The 22409-nt window shown below is 40.8% G+C and overlaps 1 protein-coding gene across 12 annotated transcripts in view; it reads right to left on the bottom strand.

The window, feature by feature from the left end:
- Positions 1-22409, bottom strand: part of LOC109261385 (solute carrier family 41 member 3-like) — a 319912-nt gene that overhangs the window by 44254 nt on the left and 253249 nt on the right. For 10 of the 12 annotated variants that reach the window (XM_053896886.1, XM_053896885.1, XM_053896890.1 and 7 more), the window contains one exon: positions 21541-21675. In XM_053896886.1, coding sequence (XP_053752861.1) covers positions 21541-21675 — 135 coding nt within the window. Of the gene's footprint in view, positions 1-1689; positions 3616-10375; positions 10449-21540; positions 21676-22409 lie in introns of those variants that run through there. The other 2 variants (XM_053896889.1, XM_053896893.1) reach the window with 2 other exon arrangements.

Below are 22409 nucleotides of genomic sequence, written 5' to 3'. Positions count from 1 at the left end.
CCGTGAAACTGAGCTTTGACTAATGAGGGAGATCAGCGGAAGCCACTGGCCCAGCAGCCAGGCCCACAGCTCACAGAAGGAGAAAGTTTTATTAGCAGAGCGCTTCACCATCAGAGCTGATTGCTTTCCAGGCCCTGAGCTGTGGGATGTTCATTTTTAGAGACACATAGCAAAATGCACCAGTGGGGTGGTCCTGTACACAAATGGTGCTAGTCCAATCCCTCCCTCCCTACTCTCACTATCTCTAATCCGATTAACCGAACACTCCAGCTTCCTTCTGTCTAGAATGCCCCTTCTCCACTTCTTGTGTCAAACCCATACACCTGGGGCCTACTAGACACCACCTCCTTCAGGAAGCCACCCTGATACCTCCAGCAGCAGATGAACATGTGCTGTGCTTTGAATATCCCTCCCCTTGCACCTATGAACAGGTGAATGTACTGTAGTTATGTTCCTGCCTTGTCTTCCCAACTGGACCATGAATTCTTCAGGTGGGATCTATGTGTGGTTCATCTTGGCGGGGGGGGGGGGAGGGGGCGGGCAATGTCATTTGGCTGAATATCCAGCATATGGGCTTCTCAGAGAGGAAGCCACATAGGCAATGTATCTGTGGGAAAGTGAATGATTCAGTGTGTGCAAGTGCAGGGTGATGGTGAAAAGGTCTTCATGGGGACAGGTAGGAGAGTCCTAAAAGCCCACTAAATGACTGGGACTTGCCCTGAAGGGGAGAAGAGCCATGGATGGATTCTAAGGAGAGCAAAGCTGGTTGACCACACATTGAATTGTCCATCATAAAGAAAACCAAAACTCGGTGGGGGGAGCCACAAGACCCCCACCCTGTCCCTAGTACTTTTTCTTGCTTCCCCTGGCCCTGCTGTAAGGGGGGATGGAGCATCTTCTCTGGTCAGATGCAAGGACCATCCCTGGGCAGGGTCACAGCATGTTGAAAGACTGTGCACACAGTGCAGCTGGGTGTCACCAAAGCAGTCAGGGGACCTCTTGGAGATTCTTCATGTTTCTTAGAAGCCCACAGGGTAGCTCCCTGATAGCTATCTGAAACCACAAATTCACTGCCAAAAAATGTAAATATCTGTTTTATGGAAACCAGGCTTTTACAGCCACCTTTTTGGCATCCCCTACATCCCTCCAGGCTGCTGTCTCTTGCCATAAATCCCCCAGAATGTCTGGATCCTCATGGAGTTCCCCTTTGAACTTTGAATTGGATAAACAATACCTCAGGCCTCTTAGAAGGACTGCTCCATGCAACTGTTATAAAAAGGAAGAACCATCACAGTGGAGAGATCCAACTACTGCATTACAGTCAAGAAACTCAGTTGCAAGCTTCAGTGACCCCTAAGCCACTTTGGGGCCCACACCCACACCACTTCTGACTCCCACACAGGCTGGTTCATGACACTTTGTTACCCTGTTGTGAACTCTTGGTTACAATTACCATAGGCACAGGACCCAAATGCTCCCCTTGGTCCTTCTGAAAATGTTGGACAATGTTAGTGTAGGAAGGTAATACACAATCTCTGCATTTCTGCCCTGCAATCCTCTCATGATAATTCCCTTAAGTCATTTTTCCATTTAATTGTTCCGGTGACTTCCCAAGTACTACATCACTATACGCTCCTCCCAGTGGGGCATGTGCAGTCCCAATGCAAGGATGCAAAACAGTATCTGTGATACATCTTTCTGGAGCTTTTATTACAGGATTTGGTAGAACTTCCCCGCCCTCCTTTTCTAAACATGGAAGAAAAGACAGAGAAGAGCAGGGGAGGGGACTAGTGTTCCAAGAAAAACCCAGTCATGACAGGGACAGAGGGATGAATCTGCAACTAGAGCGACCTCTCCTCTTGTAGGCCATAGACGTGGGATACCCTCTTGATTTGAATCCCATGCAGAGAACTCCAGAGCAGGTTGAAAGCCTCTCTGTCCATGGAACCAAGTTCTCTGGTCTAAGTGCCCTTGCACACCCAGCGTCTTCTTGTACCACTTCCAGCCTCTGACCAATCTCCTGTACCATGTCGCCAGACTCCCTGGAGCTCAGCATCTTTTTTTCTTTCCATTTAAAATGTATAGAGTATGGCTCGACCTCCCCAGTATTTGATCCCTGCCTTGGCCATCCCCCATGACAGATTAAACTGACTTAACTTTATTTTGTTTGCCATTCTGGTTCTTGCTTGGCAGCCTAAAACACAAGTGTCTTAGAATAAGACATGAGGAACATGATGGTCACTCCATGCCAGCCCTGGCTCTGGCCAAAGGAGGAGGCTGGGGTCATACCCTCAAGCTGCCTGGTGTGGAGGAGTTTCCTTTTGAGAACACACTTCAGCGCTTTATTACTGCTGCTAGTGCCTTGGGTGGAGGAGGTACCAGGGCCACACTGGGGGCTGAACTGGAGGCAGAGGATGCTCCAGGGCCACACTGAGATGCTGTGCTGGAGATGGGGGTCCTTCACTTCAGGCTGGGTGGGGAATGGCAGGCACTATGTGCTTCTGCTGTCTCCTGGTCCCCTTCAGGCCTCTGTGTTTCTTTACTGAACAACCAGGCAGGTATAGCTGGCTCATGCCGGCAGCATTTTCTACTGCCTCTGACACCTGCTGAGCCTCCTGGGTTTGGGAAGGATTGCAGCTGTTGGAGTCAGAAGAAGGGGAGGGCCTTGCTGTGATGGTATGGTCCTCCATCTTGGGTTTTTCAGAACTCAAAATCCAGGAGGTGGCCATCCCCCTGTCATACTTCCAGGCTGTTGATGGGTCCTAGATCTAGTCCCACACATAGCCCATGTTCATCATCACCTGAGTCACCTGAGGGTCCTTGGTGTCATGGAGTGGCTCACTGTAAGGCCTGAGTTCCTTCTCCTGCACCACATTATGGATCTCTCATATCTTCTAACATTCTTCTGTCACTGGGGTTGAGGACCATCAGTTTTCTCAAGAGGTTTTCACATTCAAGAGGGAAGAATTTTGGATATGGTACTGTCTCCTCAGGATCTGCTTCCATAGCTGCCAGAAGTCCTCTCCCACAAAAGGCAGGGGCACCAGTGACCATGGTGACAGACTGGTTCCCAGGATCCACACATTCAGCATGGGGCCAGAAGAGTTCTGAGGCAGCATAAGTTGGGGGGTGGGGGCTGCCACAGTAGACGTTCAGCTTATGGCTGATGGTGAACTCATTGCTGAGGCCAAAGTCTACAATTTTTATGATCAGGTTAACACCAAAAAGTAGGCTCTCCAGCTTCAGGTCCCTGAAGGCTGATGACACTGGCAGTACTGCACAGTGCATACTAGCTCTGTAATTTGTCTTGAGACTCTTTCTCTGTCATGCAGCCATGGCCCAGTAAATAACCAAATATGTCACCCCAACTAATGTACTCTGAGATGAGGAAGAGTGTTTCTGTACTGTCAGTCACCTGGAGCATTTTTATGATATTGGTGTGATCCCAGCCCTTCATGCTATGGACTTCACAGAAAAGGCTTAGGAAGCTGGAGGTCTGCTGACTCTTGTCAATGACCTTACTGAAGGAAGACAGCATTTATGACATTTACCTCAATAAGATAATCAGCACAGTCTTCTTCAACAGCCTCAGCGGCCAAATGACAGTGGGTTGATCTATTCAAAATGTTGGGGAAAAAATATGTCAACCAACAATCCTACTCTGGCAAAACTGTCTTTCAAAAATGAGAGATTGTTGATTCATTATATTACACACCTTAAACAAATATAACATCATATGTTTATAAAACTTCAGAAAGAAAAAGAGAAAGGGAAGGAAAGGAAGGAGGAAAGGGAGGAAGGGACAAAGGGAGGAAGGGAGGCAAGGAAGGAAAGGGAAGGAGGGAAAGGAAAGGAAAGGAAAGGAAAGGAAAGGAAAGGAAAGGAAAGGAAAGGAAAGGAAAGGAAAGGAAAGGAAAGGAAAGGAGGAAGGCAAGGAAGGGGAAGAAGGGAAGGGAGGAAGGGAACGGAAGGGAAGGGACCAGAAGAAAGGATTTGGAAGGAAGAATGGTATGGAAGAAAGGATGGGAGGGAAGGAGGGAGGGAGGGAAGGAAGGAAGGAAGGAAGGAAGGAAGGAAGGAAGGAAGGAGAAAAGGAAGGAGCGAGGAAGGAAGAAAAGGAGGGAGAGCAGGAGAAAGAGAGGGAGGGAGAAAAGGAAGGAAGGATGGAAGGAAGGATGGAAGGAAGGATGGAAGGAAGGGAGGGAGGACGGAGGGAGGGATTCTCCCCCCTCCCTAAGGGATAAATTAAGACATTCCCAGATATGCCAAAGCTTAGAACATTGTTACTTCTAGACCAGCCCTACAATGAAGGCAGTCGTTCAGGTTTAAATTAAAAGGCAATGGAAAGTAACTCAAAGTCTTATGAAGAAATAAAGATTTCTGGTAAAAAGAAATACATGGATGAGTATAAAAGCTGGTATCATTGTAACTTTAGTTTGCATCTCTACTTTTTCCTTTCTACATTAAGAGACTAATGTAGTTTTGTTTTCAATATATGAAGTTTATTGTCATATTGGTTTCCATACAACACCCAGTGCTCATCACAAAAGGTGCCCTTCTCAATACCCATCACCCACCCTCCCCTCCCTCCCACCCCCCAACAACCCTCAGTTTGTTCTCAGTTTTTAAGAGTCTCTTATGCTTTGGCTCTCTTCCACTATAACCTCTTGTTGTTGTTGTTTTTTTCCCTTCCCCTCCCCCATGGGTTTCTGTTAAGTTTCTCAGGATCCACATAAGAGTGAAACCATATGGTATCTGTCTTTCTCTGTATGGCTTATTTCACTTAGCATCACACTCTCCAGTTCCATCCACATTGCTACAAAGGGCCATATTTCATTCTTTCTCATTGCCATGTAGTACTGCACTGTGTATGTAAACCACAATTTTTTTATCCATTCATCAGTTGATGGACATTTCAGCTCTTTCCATAATTTGGCTATTGTTGAGAGTGCTGCTATAAACATTGGGGTACAAGTGTTCCTATGCATCAGTACTCCTGTATCCCTTGGGTAATTCCTAGCAGTACTGTTGCTGGGTCATAGGGTAGGTCTATTTTTAATTTTTTGAGGAACCTCCACACTGTTTTCCAGACTGGCTGCACCAATTTGCATTCCCACCAACAGTGCAAGAGGGTTCCCGTTTCTCCACATCCTCTCCAGCATCTATAGTCTCCTGATTTGTTCATTTTGGCCACTCTGACTGGCGTGAGGTGATATCTGAGTGTGGTTTTGATTTGTATTTCCCTGATGAGGAGCGACGTTGAGCATCTTTTCATGTGCCTGTTGGCCATCCGGATGTCTTCTTTAGAGAAGTGTCTATTCATGTTTTCTGCCCATTTCTTCACTGGGTTATTTGTTTTTTGGGTGTGGAGTTTGGTGAGCTCTTTATAGATTTTGGATACTAGCCCTTTGTCCCATATGTCATTTGCAAATATCTTTTCCCATTCCGTTGGTTGCCTTTTAGTTTTGTTGGTTGTTTCCTTTGCTGTGCAGAAGCTTTTTATCTTCATAAGGTCCCAGTAATTCATTTTTGCTTTTAATTCCCTTGCCTTTGGGGATGTGTCAACTAAGAAATTGCTACGGCTGAGGTCAGAGGTCTTTTCCTGCTTTCTCCTCTAGGGTTTTGATGGTTTCCTGTCTCACATTCAGGTCCTTTATCCATTTTGAGTTTATTTTTGTGAATGGTGTGAGAAAGTGGTCTAGTTTCAACCTTCTGCATGTTGCTGTCCAGTTCTCCCAGCACCATTTGTTAAAGAGACTGTCTTTTTTCCACTGGATGTTCTTTCCTGCTTTGTCAAAGATGAGTTGGCCATACGTTTGTGGGTCTAGTTCTGGGGTTTCTATTCTATTCCATTGGTCTATGTGTCTGTTTTTGTGCCAGTACCATGCTGTCTTGATGATGACAGCTTTGCAGTAGAGGCTAAAGTCTGGGATTGTGATGCTTCCTGCTTTGGTCTTCTTCTTCAAAATTACTTTGGCTATTCGGGGCCTTTTGTGGTTCCATATGAATTTTAGAATTGCTTGTTCTAGCTTCGAGAAGAATGCTGGTGCAATTTTGATTGGGATTGCATTGAATGTGTAGATAGCTTTGGGTAGTATTGACATTTTGACAATATTTATTCTTCCAATCCATGAGCAGGGAATGTCTTTCCATTTCTTTATATCTTCTTCAATTACCTTCATAAGCTTTCTATAGTTTTCAGCATACAGATCTTTTACATCTTTGGTTAGATTTATTCCTAGGTATTTTATGCTTCTTGGTGCAATTGTGAATGGGATCAGTTTATTTGCCTTTCTGTTGCTTCATTGTTAGTGTATAAGACTGCAACTGATTTCTGTACATTGATTTTGTATCCTGCAACTGCTGAATTCATGTATCAGTTCTAGCTGACTTCTGGTGGAGTCTATCGGATTTCCATGTATAATATCATGTCATCTGCAAAAAGTGAAAGCTTCATTTCATCTTTGCCAATTTTGATGCCTTTGATTTCCTTTTGTTGTCTGATTGCTGATGCTAGAACTTCCAACACTATGTTAAACAACAGCGGTGAGAGTGGAGATCCTTGTCGTGTTCCTGATCTCAGGGAAAAAGCTCTCAGTTTTTCCCCATTGAGGATGATGTTAGCTGTGGGCTTTTCATAAATGGCTTTTATGATGTTTAAGTATGTTCCTTCTATCCCGACTTTCTCAAGGGTTTTTTATTAAGAAAAGGTGCTGAATTTTGTCAAATGCCTTTTCTGCATCGATTGACAGGATCATATGGTTCTTTTTTTTATTAATGTGATGTATCACGTTAATTGATTTGCGAAGGTTGAACCAGCCCTGAATCCCAGGAATGAATCCCACTTGATCATGGTGAATAATTCTTTTTATATGCTGTTGAATTCGATTTGCTAGTATCTTATTGAGAATTTTTGCATCCATATTCATCAGGGATATTGGCCTGTAGTTCTCTTTTTTTACTGGGTCTCTGTCTGGTTTAGGAATCAAAGTAATACTGGCTGCATAGAATGAGTCTGGAAGTTTTCCTTCCCTTTCTATTTTTTGGAATAGCTTGAGAAGGATAGCTTTAAACGTCTGGTAGAACTCCCCTGGGAAGCCATCTGGTCCTGGACTCTTATTTGTTGGGAGATTTTTGATGACTGATTCAATTTCTTCGCTGGTTATGGGTCTGTTGAAGCTTTCTATTTCCTCCTGGTTGAGTTTTGGAAGGGTGTGGGTGTTTAGGAATTTGTCCATTTCTTCCAGGTTGTCCAGTTTGTTGGCATATAATTTTTCAGAGTATTCCCTGATAATTGCTTGTATCTCTGAGGGGTTGGTTGTAATAATTCCATTTTCATTCATGATTTTATCTATTTGGGTCATCTCCCTTTTCTTTTTGAGAAGCCTGGCTAGAGGTTTATCAATTTTGTTTATTTTTTCAAAAAACCAACTCTTGGTTTCGTTGATCTGCTCTACAGTTTTTTTGGATTCTATATTGTTTATTTCTGCCCTGATCTTTATTATTTCTCTTCTGCTGGGTTTCGGGTGTTTTTGCTGTTCTGCTTCTATTTCCTTTAGGTGTGCTGTTAGATTTTGTATTTGGGATTTTTCTTGTTTCTTGAGATAGGCCTGGATTGCAACGGATTTTCCTCTCAGGACTGCCTTCGCTTCATCCCAAAGCCTTTGGATTGTTGTATTTTCATTTTCATTTGTTTCCATATATTTTTAAATTTCTTCTCTAATTGCCTGGTTGACCCACTCATTCGTTAGTAGGGTGTTCTTTAACCTCCATGCTTTTGGAGGTTTTCCAGACTTTTTCCTGTGGTTGATTTCAACCTTCATAGCATTGTGGTCTGAAAGTATGCATGGTATGATTTCAATTCTTGTATACTTATGAAGGGCTGTTTTGTGACCCAGTATGTGATCTATCTTGGAGAATGTTGCATGTGCACTTGAGAAGAAAGTATATTCTGTTGCTTTGGGATGCAGAGTTCTAAATATATCTATGAAGTCCATTTGATCCAATGTATCATTCAGGGCCCTTGTTTCTTTCTTTCTTTTTTTTTTCCAATATATGAAGTTTATTGTCATATTGGTTTCCATACAACACCCAGTGCTCATCACAAAAGGTGCCCTCCTCAATACCCATCACCCACCCTCCCCTCCCTCACACCCTCCATCAACCCTCAGTTTTTTCTCAGTTTTTAAGAGTCTCTTATGCTTTGGATCTCTTCCACTATAATCTCTTTTTTTTTTTCCTTCCCCTCCCCCATGGGTTTCTGTTAAGTTTCTCAGGATCCACATAAGAGTGAAACCATATGGTATCTGTCTTTCTCTGTATGGCTTATTTCACTTAGCATCACTCTCCAGTTCCATCTATGTTGCTAAAAAGGAGGGCCCTTGTTTCTTTACTGACCGCGTGTCTAGATGATCTATCCATTTCTGTAAGTGGAGTGTTAAAGTCCCCTGCAATTATCACATTCTTATCAATAAGGTTGCTTATGTTTGTGAGTAATTGTTTTATATATTTGGGGGCTCCCGTATTAGGCGCATAGACATTTATAATTGTTAGCTCTTCCTGATGGATAGACCGTGATTATTATATAATGCCCTTCTTCATCTCTTGTTACAGCCTTTAATTTAAAGTCTAGTTTGTCTGATATAAGTATGGCTACTTCAGCTTTCTTTTGACTTTCAGTGGCATGATAAATATTTCTCCATCCCCTCACTCTCAATCTGAAGGTGTCCTCAGGTCTAAAATGAGTCTCTTGTAGACAGCAAATAGATGGGTCTTGTTTTTTTATCCATTCTGATACCCTATGTCTTTTGGTTGGCGCATTTAGTCCATTTACATTCAGTGTTATTATAGAAAGATATGGGTTTAGAGTCACTGTGATGTCAGTAGGTTTCATGCTTGTAGCGATGTCTCTGGTACTTTGTCTCACAGGATCCCTTTTAGGATCTCTTGTAGGGCTGGTTTAGTGGTGATGAATTCCTTCAGTTTTTGTTTGTTTGGGAAGACCTTTATCTCTCCTTCTATTCTAAATGACAGACTTGCTGGATAAAGGATTCTTGGCTGCATATTTTTTCTGTTCATCACATTGAAGATCTCCTGCCATTCCTTTCTGGCCTGCCAAGTGTAAGTAGAGAGATGGGTCATGAGTCTTATAGGTCTCCCTTTATATGTTAGAGCACGTTTATCTCTAGCTGCTTTCAGAATTTTCTCTTCATCCTTGTATTTTGCCAGTTTCACTATGATATGTTGTGCAGAAGATCGATTCAAGTTATGTCTGAAGGGAGTTCTCTGTGCCTCTTGGATTTCAATGCCTTTTTGCTTCCCCAGATCAGGGAAGTTCTCAGCTATTATTTCTTCAAGTCTACCTTCAGCACCTTTCCTGCTCTCTTTCTCCTCTGGAATACCAATTATGCATATATTATTTCTCTTTAGTGCACCACTTAGTTCTCTAATTTTCCCCTCATACTCCTGGATATTTTTATCTTTTTCTCAGCTTCTTCTTTTTCCATAATTTTATCTTCTAGTTCACCTATTCTCTCCTCTGCCTCTTCAATCTGAACCATAGTTGTCTCCATTTTATTTTTCAGTTCATTGATAGCATTTTTTAGCTCCTCCTGGCTGTTCTTTAGTCCCTTGATCTCTGTAGCAAGAGATTCTCTGCTGTCCTTTACACTTTTTTCAAGCCCAGCGATTAACTTTATGACTATTATTCTAAATTCACTTTCTGTTATATTGTTTAAATCATTTTTGATCAGTTTGTTAGCTGTTGTTATTTCCTGGACGTTTTTCTGAGGGGAATTCTTCCGTTTCATCATTTTGGATAGTCCCTGGAGTGGTGCGGGACCACGGGACACTTCTCCTGTGCTGTCTTGAATAACTTGTGTTGGTGGGCGGGGCCGCCCTCAGACCTGATGTCTGCCCCCAGCCCACCGCTGGGGCCACAGTCAGACTGGTGTGTGCCTTCTCTTCCCCTCTCCTAGGGGCGGGATTCACTGTGGGGTGGCGTGGCCCATCTGGGCTACTTGCACACTGCCAGGCTTGTGGTGCTGGGGATCTGGCATATTAGCTGGGGTGGATCGGCAAGGTGCACAGGGGCGGGAGGGGCAGGCTCAGCTTGCTTTTCCTTCAGAGATCTGCTTCAGGAGGGGCCCTGCGGCATCAGGAGGGATTCAGACCCGCCAGAGGGATTGATCTGCAGAAGCACAGCGTTGGGGGTTTGTGCAGTGCAAGCAAGTTCCCTGGCAGGAACTGGTTCCCTTTGGGATTTTGGCTGGGGGATGGGCAAGGGAGATGGCGCTGTCGAGTGGCTTTGTTTCCCACCAAGCTGAGCTCTGTCGTCCGGGGCTCAACAACTCTCCCTCCCACTGTCCTCCAGTCCTCCCATTCTCTGAGCAGAGCTGTTAGCTTATAACCTTCCAGATGTCAAGTCCCTCTTGCTGTCGGAATGTTAACTAAAATTAAAATTAAAGAAAAAAAGATAAAATGTGGTTCCAAGTACTAGGTAAAATAATGGGAATTTCCACGTTAAGACAAGATGGGGTAGACACATCTCTTCCCAATCCTCTCACTAAATACAACTAAAAATGCTGGACATTATACATAAAATAAACATAAGATTTTAAAAGGTGGAGGGAAAAAGTGGCTGGCCAGGGACCTCAGGATTCAACAAACAACACAGAGGTAAGTTACCTGAGTTTGGTGTTTTGGAGGGTGGTGCTGGTTTATTTCATATATCCCAGACTGGATGCTGGAGAAGCCAACAAGCCAGGAATGTCAATCAATGGGCAAGACCCAAAAAGAAAAGACTCAACAAAAGCCTGCTTTGTCTAGCCAAAGGTCCAGAAGAGGGACAGCCTAGCAAAGCACAGAACTTCTAGACAACAGCTGCTCTATTCCAGACAAACATCACAGGAAAGACTGCAGCCCCACTTTCATCAGCAAAGACCAAGTGGGGAGCCTGGACTCTGACCTAATCTATGTGGAATGTGGTGCTCACTCCTTCTGGCTGACGTGGGATAAGAGAAGACTAAGTGGAGAGTAAGTGGTACTCTGCCTGGTGGTAATGAGCTCCCCCCTTCATGTTGACGAAGGTCATGTGGGGAGCAGTAATAAGGCATCCCTCTCCCTCTCGGACAAGGTGGGATCAGAAGAATGCTGACTCCCTGCCAGTCCACCAGCAATGAGGTGTTCCTCTTCGCCCAGTGTGTGAATAGAGATGGGGGAATCCTGGGCTTCCAGCCCTACCTGGCAGTAAGCAAGCAATGCATTATTCCCTTTCCTTCAGTGGTGCACTGTCAGAGGAGGTAGCTAAAAAAGACTTGAATAAGATCCAGAATTTAATAACCTATACCCTAAATGCCAGGGATTTAATCTAAAATCACTTTTTACAAAAGAAATCTCCTGTAACCAGTAAAGAAATAGAATTCGTAATAAAAAATCTCCCAAAAAACCCCAAGAGTCCAGGGCTGGGCAACTTTCCAGGGGAATTCTACCAAACATTTAAAGAAGAGTTAACACCTATTATTTTGAAGCTGTTCCAAAAATTAGAAATGTAAGGAAAGCTTCCAAACTCATTCTAGGAAGTCAGCATTACCTTGATTTCAAAACCAGACCAAGACCCCACTAAAAAAGGAGAACTCCAGACCAATTTCCCTGATGAACACTGATGTGAAATTACTCAACAGGAAACAGACCAACCAGATACAACAATACATTAAAAGAATTATTCATCACGACCAAGTGGGATATATACCCAGGATGGAGGGCTGGTTCAATATTCGCAAAACAATCAATGTGATATATCACATTAATAAAAGAAAGGACAAGAACCACATGATCCTCTCTATAGATGCAGAGAAAGCACTTGACAAAATACAGCATCGTTTCGTGATAAAAACCCTCAAGAACGTAGGGATAAGAGGATCGTACCTCAAGATCATAAAAAGCCATATGTGAAAGACCCACCATCAATATCATCCTCATTTGGGAAAAACTGAGAGCTTACCCATAAGGTCAGGAACATGACAGGGATGTCTACTCTCGCCACTGTTATTCAATATAGTATTAAAAGTCTTAGCCTCAGCAATCAGACAACACAAAGGAGTAACAAGGCATCCAAATTGGCAAGGAGGAAGTCAAACTTTTTACTCTTCGCAGATGACATGATACTCTATATGGAAAACCCAAAAGATTCCACCAAAAAACTGCTAGAACTGATCCATGAATTCAGCAAAGTTGCAGGATATAAAATCAATGCACAGAAATCAGTTGTATTCCTATACACCAATAATGAAGTGACAGCAAGAGAAATCAAGTAATCTATCCCATTTACAGTTGCACCAAAAACCATAAAATACCTAGGAATAAATCTAACCAAAGAGGTGAAAAATCTATACACTGAGAAGTATAAAAAGTTTACGAAAGAAATTGAAGACACAAAAAAATGGAAAAATATTCCTTACTCCTGGATTGCAAGAACAAACAATATTAAAATATCGATACCACCCAAAGCAATCTACATATTCAATGAAATGCTTATCAAAATAACACCAGCATTCTTCATAGAGCTAGAAAAAAACAATCCTAAAATTTGTATGGAATGAGAAGAGACCCTGAATAACCAAAGATATCCTGAAAAAGAAAACCAAATCTGGAGGCATCACAATTCTGGACTTCAAGCTGTATTACAAAGCTGTAATCATCAAGACAGTATGGAAATCGTACAAAACCAGACACTCAGATCAATGGAATAGATTAGAGAACTCAGAAATGGACTCACAAATATATGGCCATTTAATCATTGACAAAGCAGGAAAGAAAATCCAATGGAATAAAGACAGTCTCTTCAGCAATCGTGCTGGGAAAACTGGACAGTGACATGCAGAAAAATGAACCTGGATCATTTACTTACACCATACACAAAAATAAACTCAAAATGGATGAAAGACCTAAGTATAAGACAGGAGGCCATTAAAATCCTTGAGGAGAAAGCAGGGAATCACCTCTTTGACCTCGGCTGCAGCAACTTCTTACTCAACACATATCCAGAGGCAAGGGAAATAAAAGAAAAAATGAACTATTGGGACCTCATCAAAATAAAAAGCCTCTCCACAGCAAAAGAAACAATCAGCAAAACTAAAAGGCAACCAACAGAATGGGAGAAGATATTTGCAAACGACATATCAGATAATGGGTTAGTATCCAAAATCTATAAAGAACTTATCAAACTCAACACCCAAAAAACAAACAATCCAGTGAAGAAATGGGCAAAAGACATGAGTAGACATTTCTCCAAAGAAGACATCCAGATGGCTAACTAATACATGAAAAAAGGCTCAACATCACTCATCATCAGGGAAATATAAATCAAAACCACAATGAGATACCACCTGACACCTGTCAGAATGGCTAACATTAACAACTCAGGCCACAACAGATGTTGGCAAAGATGCAGAGAAAGAGGATCTCTTTTGCCCTGCTGGTAGGAATGCAAACTGGTGAGCCACTCTGGAAAACAGTATGGAGGTTCCTCAAAAAATTAAAAATAGAACTACCATATGACTCAGCAATTACACTACTAGGTATTTATCCAAGGGATATAGGTATGCTGTTTCGAAGGGGCACACGCACCCTAATGTTTATAGTAGCACTAACAACAATAGCCAAAGTATGGAAAGAGCCCAAATGTCCATCGATGGATGAACGGATAAAGAACATGTGGTATATATACACAATGGAGTATTACTCAGCGATCAAAAAGAATGAAATTTTGCCATTTGCAACTATATTAATGGAACTAGAGGGTATTATACTAAGTGAAATTAGTCAGCCAGAGAAAGACAAATATCATATGACTTCACTCATATGAGGTACTTAAGACACAAAACAGATGAACAAAAGGGAAGGGAATCAAAAATAATATAAAAACAAGGAGGGGAAGAAAATATAAGAGACTCTTAAATACCGAGAACAAACAGGATTGCTGGAGGGCTTGTGGCTGGGGGGGTGAACTAAATGGGTAAGGGGCTTTAGGAAGGACACTTGTTGGGATGAGCACTGGGTGTTATACACAGGGGACGAATCATTGCAATTGACAACTGAAATCATTATAGCACTAGAGGCTAACTTGGATGTAAATTTTAAAAAAATGGAAAAAGAAAAAAGTCTCAACATGATGAGAAAATACAACTAACAGACACTAAGAATGAGATAAGAAGGTAGAATTATCTGAAAGCAATTTTAATGAATCTATTATAAAAGTGCTTCAACCACCAATTACAAACACACCTGAAACAAATGATAAAAATAGAAAGTTTTGATAAAAAAACAGAAAGTCTCAGAAAAGAAACAAAGATACAAAGAAGAACAATGTCGAAATTTTAGAATGGAAAAAACACATAATGGCCAAAAACCCCAAACAACTCAATGAAAGGAATGAATAGCAGAATGGAGAGGACAGAAGAAAAATCTGTGAATTTGAAGGGAAAAACTATGGGAATTAGCCTATCTGAACAAGAGAGGGTAAAATAGGCTGGCACGGGGGAATTAAACAGAGCCTCAGGGGCTTATGGGACTAGAACAAAAGATCTATCATTCATGTCATCAGAGTCCTAAGGGAAAAGAAGAAGAGAGTGGGACTGAAAGTGTATTTGAAGAAATAATGGCTTACAATTTCCCAAATTTGAAAAAATTTAAATCTATTTATTCAAAGAGGTGAAATCTCTCTTTAAATGTGGAAAATCCCTAAGAAATACACACCAAGGTATATCATAACTCATAGTGTAAAAAGTAAAGTAAAATTCTTGAAATAAACAAAAGACAAATGACACCTTATGTATACAATAAAAACAATTCAAATGACAGTAATTTCTCATCAGAAGGAAGTGGCACTTTTTCAAGTGCTGAAAAGTGAAAAAATACAATATTATATTGAATACTGAAAAAATATAATACTATAGTTTTGCATTTATGTAAATTTTTTCAAATTCTATTTTACTTCCATCATTTTACTTTAGTCTACTACAGTATATTCACTTTTTTCAAATTTTCAAATGATTTCTTTTTTTTAAATCCTTTTTCTCTTTTTTGTTTCTTTCCCTTTTTCTTAACTACAGAAAAAGAAAAATTCATATTTATTTTTAATTTTTATTAAAAATATTTTTAATTTTTTTCTACTATATTCTTTACTTTTGTATATATTTATTCAAATTTTATTTTACCTCATAATCTCATTTTAGTCTACTTCACCGTATTCATTTTTGCAAATTCTCACATAATTTCCTTTTTTTCTCACCCCCTCACCCTCTTTTTTTCCCCTCTAATCTGTCACACCACTTTTAACACCAAGACCAAAACACACCTAGGATCTAGCATCATCTATTTGATTTTATGTGTGTGTTTTTAATTTTAATATTTTTTTAATTTTAATTTTTTTAACTTCAATTTTTCTACCTCATTAATTCCTTTCCTCCCTTCAAAATGACAAAATGAAGGAATTCACCCCAAAGGAAAGAGCATGAAGAAATAACAGCCAGGGATTTAACCAACACAGATACAAGCAAGATGTCTGAACTGGAATTTAGAATCACGATAATATGAATACTAGCTGGAGCTGAAAATAGAAGTAAAAAATAGCCAGAATGATTTTAAAAATGCTATAACTGAGCTGCAATCATGGATGGATGCAGCGGCGGCAAGGATGGATGAGGCAGAACAGAGAATCAGCGATATAGAGGACAAACTTATAGAGAATAACGAAGTAGAAAAAAAGAGGGAGATTAAGGCAAAAGAGCACGATTTAAGAATTAGAGAAATCAGTGACTCTATAAGAAGGAACAACATCAGAATCATAGGGGTCCCAGAGGAGGGAGAGAGAGAGAAATAGGGGTAGAAGGGTTATGTGAGCAAATCATAGTGGAAAACTTTCCCAACCTGGGGAAAGACACAGACATCAAAATCCAGGAAGCACAGAGTACCCCCATTAGATTCAACAAAAACCGACCATCAACAAGGCATATCATAGTCAAATTCACAAAATACTCAGGCAAGCATAGACTCATGAAAGCAGCAAGGGAAAAAAAGTCCCTAACCTACAAGGGAAGGCAGATCAGGTTTGCAGACCTATCCACAGAAACTTGGCAGGCCAGAAAGGAGTGGTGGGATATATTCAGTGTGCTGAATCAGAAAAATATGCAGCCAAGAATGCTTTATCCAGCAAGTCTGTCAATAAAAATAGAAGGAGAGAGAAAAAGTTTCCCAGACAAACAAAAATTAAAGGAGTTTGTGACCACTAAATCAGCTCTGCAAGACATTTTAAGGGGAATCTCTGAGGGGAGAAAAGATGAAAAAAAATATATATACATATACCAAATATATAAATATATATAAATATAAAATTTTATATAAATGTAAAGATATTATATATATATATATATATATATATATATATATATATATACACACACACCAAAAGCAACAAAAGATTAGAAAGTACCAGAGAACACCACCAGAAACTCCAACTCTATAAGCATCATAATCCAATAAATTCATATCTTTTAGTACTCACTTTAAACGTCATTGGACTCAATGCTCCAATCAAAAGACATAGGGTAACAGAATGGATAAGAAAACAAGATCCATGTATATGCTGTTTATAAGAGTCCTACTTTAGACCTAAAGACACCTTCAGATTGAAAATAAGGGGTTGGGGGCGCCTGGGTGGCGCAGTCGGTTAAGCGTCTGACTTCAGCCAGGTCACGATCTCGCGGTCCGCGAGTTCGAGCCCCGCGTCAGGCTCTGGGCTGATGGCTTGGAGCCTGGAGGCTGTTTCCGATTCTGTGTCTCCCTCTCTCTCTGCCCCTCCCCCGTTCATGCTCTGTCTCTCTCTGTCCCAAAAATAAATAAAAAACGTTGAAAAAAAAATTAAAAAAAAAATAAAAGAAAATAAGGGGTTGGAGAACCATCTACCATGCTAATGGTCAACAAAAGAAAGCCAGAGTAGCCATACTTATATCAGACAATCTAGACTTTAAAATAAAGACTGTATCAAGAGATGCAGAAGGGCATTATATCATAATCAAGGGGTCTATAGACCAAGAAGATCTAACAACTGTAAACATTTATGTGCCAAATGTGGAAGCACCCAAATATATAAATCAATTAATCACAAACATAAAGAAACTCATCGACAGTAATACCATAACAGTAGGAGACTTCAACACCCTACTCATCACAATAGACAGATCATCTAATCAAAAAACCAACAAGGAAACAATGGCTTTGAATGACACACTGGACCAGATGGACATAACAGATATATTCAGAACATTTCAGCCTAATATACATTCTTCTCTAGTGCACATGGAACGTTCTCCAGAACAGACCATATACTGGGACACAAATCAGTCCTTAGTAAGTACAAAAAGATAGAGATCATACCTTGCGTATTTTCAGACCACAACTCTACGAAATTCAAAATCAACCACAAGAAACAATTTGGAAAGGTAACAAATACTTGGAGACTGAAGAACATCCTACTAAGGAATGAATGGGCTAATGAATTTCCTCAAGCAGTTAAAGAGGAAATTAAAAAGTATATGGAAGTCAATGAAAATGATACCACAACCCCAAGCCTCTGGGACGCACCAAAGGCAGTCATAAGAGGAAAGTATATAGCAATCCAGGCCTTCCTAAAGAAGGAAGAAAGATCTCCGATACACAACCTACCCTTACGCCTTAAGGAGCTGGAAAAAGAACAGCAAATAAAACCCAAAACCAGAAGAAGACAGGAAATAATAAAGATTAGAACAGAAATTAATGAATTAATTAATGAATTAATGAATTTCTGCTATTGAAACCGCAAAAAACAGTAGAACAGATCAATGAAACCAGAGCTGGTTCTTTGAAAGAATTAACAAAATTGACAAACCAAGAGCCAGTTTGATCAAAAAGAACAAGGAAAGGACCCAAATAAATAAAATCAAGAATGAAAGAGGAGAGCTCACAACCAACACACCAGAAATAAAAACAATAATAAGATAATATTAGGAACAATTATATGCCAATAAAATGGGTAATCTGGAAGAAATGGACAAATTCCTAGAAACATATACACTACCAAAACTGAAACAGGAAGAAATAAAGAATTTGAATGGACCCCTAACCAGTAAAGAAATCAAATTAGTAATCAAAAATCTGCCAAAGAACAAGAGTCCAGGGCCAGATGGCTTTCCAGGGGAATTCTATCAAACATTTAAGGAAGAGTTAACACCTGTTCTCTTGAAACTGTTCCAAAAAATAGAAATGGAAGGGAATCTTCCAAACTCTTTCTGGGAAGTCAGCATTACCTTGATTCCAAAACGAGAGAATAGACCACACTAAAAAGGAGAACTATAGACCAATTTCCCTAATGAACATGGATGCAAAAATCCTCAGCAAGATATTAGCCAACCAGATCCGACAATACATTAAAAAAGTTATTCACCATGACAAAGCGGGATTTATACCTGGAACGCACGGCTGGTTTGATATCTGCAAAACAATTAATGTGATTCATCACATCAATAAAAGAAAGGACAAGAACCATATGATCCTCTCAATAGATGCAGAGAAAGCATTTGACAAAATACAGCATCCTTTCTTGATAAAAACCCTCAAGAAAGTAGGGATAGAAGCATACCTCGAGATCACAAAAGCCATATATGAATGACCCAACGCTACTATCATCCTCAATGGGGAAAAACTGAGAACTTTCCCCCTAAGATTAGGAACATGACAGGGATATCCACTCTCGCCACTGTTATTCAACATAGTATTGGAAATCTTACCCTCAGCAATCAGACAATGCAAAGAAATAAAAGGCATCCAAATCAGCAAGGAGGAGGTCAAACTTTCACTCTTTGCAGGTGACATGATACTCTATATGGAAAACCCAAAAGATTCCACCAAAAAACTGCTAGAACCAATCCATGAAGTCAGCAAAGCTGCAGGATATAAAATCAATGCACAGAAATCAGTCGCATTCCTATACACCAACAATGAAGTGACAGAAAGAGAAATGAAGGAATCGATCCCATTTACAGTTACACCAAAAACCATAAAATACCTAGGAATAAATCTAACAAAAGAGGTGAAAAATGTATACACTGAAAACTATAGAAAGCTTATGAAAGAAATTGAAGACACAAAGAAATGGAAAAAGATTCCATGCTCCCGGATAGGAAGAACAAACATTATTAAAATGTCGATACTACCCAAAGCAATCTACATATTCAATGCAATCCCGATCAAAGTAACACCAGCATTCTTCACAGAGCTAGAACAAATAATCCTAAAATTTGTATGGAACCAGAAAAGACTGTGAATAGTCAAAGCAATCTTGAAAACGAAAACCAAAGCAGGAGACATCACAATCCCAGACTTCAAGTTATACTACAAAGCTGTAATCATCAAGACAGTATGGTACTGGCACAAGAACAGACACTCAGATCAATGGAACAGAATAGAGAACCCAGAAATGGACCCACAAACGTATGGCCAACTAATCTTTGACAAAGCAGGAAAGAATATGCAACGGAATAAAGATAATCTTTTCAGCAAGTGGTGCCAGGGAAACTGGACAGCAACATGCAGAAAAATGAACCTGGACCACTTTCTTACACCATACACAAAAATAAACTCAAAATGGATGAAAGACCTCAATGTAAGACAGGAAGCCATCAAAGAGAAATGCATAAATGCATTGAGGAGAAATCCTCGAGGAGAAAGCAGGCAAAAACCTCTTTCATCTTGCCCACAGCAACTTCTTACTCAAAACGTCTCCAGAGGCAAGGGAAATAAAAGCAAAAATGAACTACTGGGACCCCATCAAAATAAAAAGCTTCTGCACAGCGAAGGAAACAATCAGCAAAACTAAAAGGCAACTGACAGAATGGGAGAAGATATTTGCAAATGACATATCAGATAAAGGGTTAGTATCCAAAAATCTATAAAGAACTTATCAAATTCAACACCCAAAAAACAAATAATCCAGTGAAGAAATGGGAAAAAGACATGAATAGACACTTCTCCAAGGAAGACATCCAGATGGCCAACTAACACATGAAAAAAGGCTCAACACCACTCATCATCAGGGAAATACAAATCAAAACCACAATGAGATACCACCTGACACCTGTCAGAATGGCTAACATTAACAACTCAGGCCACAACAGATGTTGGCAAAGATGCAGAGAAAGAGGATCTCTTTTGCACTGCTGGTGGCAATGGAAACTGGTGCAGCCACTCTGGAAAACAGTATGGAGGTTCCTCAAAAAACTAAAAATAGAACTATCCTACGACCTAGCAATTGCACTACTAGGCATTTATCCAAGGGATATAAGTGTGCTGTTTCGAAGGGACACATGCACTCCCATGTTTATAGCAGCACTATAATTAATAGCCAAAGTATGGAAAGAGCACAAATGTCCATTGATGGATGAATGGATAAAGAAAATGTGGCATATATATATAATGGAATATTATTTGGTAATCAAAAAGAATGAAATCTTGTCATTCCAACTACGTGGATGGAACTGGAGGGTATTATGCTAAGTGAAATTAGAGAAAGACAAAAAACATATGACTTCACTCATATGAGGACTTTAGGGGACAAAACAGATGAACATAAGGGAAGGGAAACAAAAATAATATAAAAACAGAGATGGGGACAGTAGCTGCCCAGCTACTGTCATACTGGCTGAACTCATTCAACAAAACAGAAGAGACTCATAAATATGGAGAACAAACTGAGGGTTGATGGAGGGGTTGTGGGAGGGGGGATGGGCTAAATAGGTAAGGGGCATTAAGGAATCTACTCCTGAAATCATTATTTCACTATATGCTAACTAATTTGGATGTAAATTTTAAAAAATAAAAAATAAAATAAAAAAAATAAACAAAGAAAAACCCCCTAAAAAACAGACCACAATATGTAATCAAGAGCTCCATTTTTGGTGTGTTTATCTGCTCTTCTGTTTGTTTGTTTTTGCTTTTAGAGAGGAAGAGAGTACTGTGGGCAGAGGGAGGGAGAGGGGGAGAGGGAGGCAGGGGGGGGGAAGGGGGAAAGAGAGAGAGAGAGAGAGACTTTCCCATGACCTTGGGGTCATGACCTAAGCCAAAAATAAAAAGTTGGGATGATCAACCAACTGAGCCACACAGGCCCCCATATCTGCTCTTCTGGACCATGTATATACATGGGGACAAGACTCAGATTTCCCTGACTCATCACAATAACATGACATCTAGTACCTGGCAGACCTTCAATGAATATTTGAGTGTTTGAATATTTGAATATTTAAATGAATGAATGAATGAATGAATCAATGAACTAAAGGCAAGGGTGGGAGTCAGGTCTCTGGGAGAAGGACTCATGACCTTGAAGATGATCTCTGTTGAGGTCAGCACTGGCCTTAGACCTCTGTTGCTACAGACACCAGATTCCACTAATGGCAAATTTTACTTGTTGAAAGAAATGGCCACGTGGCTTCCAGAAGATACCAGACTCACCTGAGGTGCAGAAAGTGGAGCATGGGTTAGGCCAGTATTGTTTCATCCAGAGGGGTAGGACCCCAGGTGTGCTCCACATGTGCAGGTAGGTGGAGATCCAGCTGGTCTGAATTGCCACCAGATTGCCACCAACACCTGGGAGGAGAAAAAGAATGTGGTTTCCCCCTTTTTATGCCAGTCTCTCAGTTCTGGCCCTTATTTTAAGTCTACTTCCTCCAGAAGCCTCCCTTGATTGATGTAGCACTTGGTCTCTTTTCCTTCCCTCCCACTTTACAACAGATTTTATTTGGCTGCAAGCAAGGGTAAACTCGACCTTGTGAGTGAAGTGCCAGGGAAGTAACTGTATCACCTTGACAGCTACCTCTTATGGTGAAGGAAATGTGACTGGCAAAGTAGGTTTACAATACAGATTTGTCAAGTAGAGGGAGGCAGGGAGAGTGATGGAAAGGTCTATGGGAGGATATCTTGATAAGGCCTTCAAGGCTGTGGGAAGTGACAGGGATCAGATTACAGACTGGAACATCTGAGAAAATGAAAAGATTTTTTCACCTAAGGTGGAAAGGAGATGGAAGAGAAGGTGGGCAACAGCAGCAAGGGAAGAGGGGATAGCATATGCAACAGGTCTGGGGCTTATGGCTGAGGCTCCCAGCTTCCACAGAGAATGGACCATGCCAAGACGACAAAGGCCATGCTGAGCTGTCTTTGCAGGGACAGGATTACAGGCTGACAGAGAAGAGCATCTGTTCAGGACCATCTCCTTTAGAGAGTGGGCAGGCTGCCTTCATCCTGTTTCCTCAGCCCATTGGGGAATAACCCCTCACTGGGCCAGATGTGCCCCAGTGATCTCCAGAGGTAGAGACCAACAACCC

Source organism: Panthera pardus, unplaced genomic scaffold (assembly GCF_024362965.1).
Source record: "Panthera pardus isolate Hobbes unplaced genomic scaffold, ASM2436296v1 HiC_scaffold_8, whole genome shotgun sequence".
Taxonomy (NCBI): domain Eukaryota; kingdom Metazoa; phylum Chordata; class Mammalia; order Carnivora; family Felidae; genus Panthera; species Panthera pardus.
The sequence above is the reverse complement of the archived record's forward strand: the minus strand, read 5'-3'. Positions and strand labels throughout refer to the sequence as shown.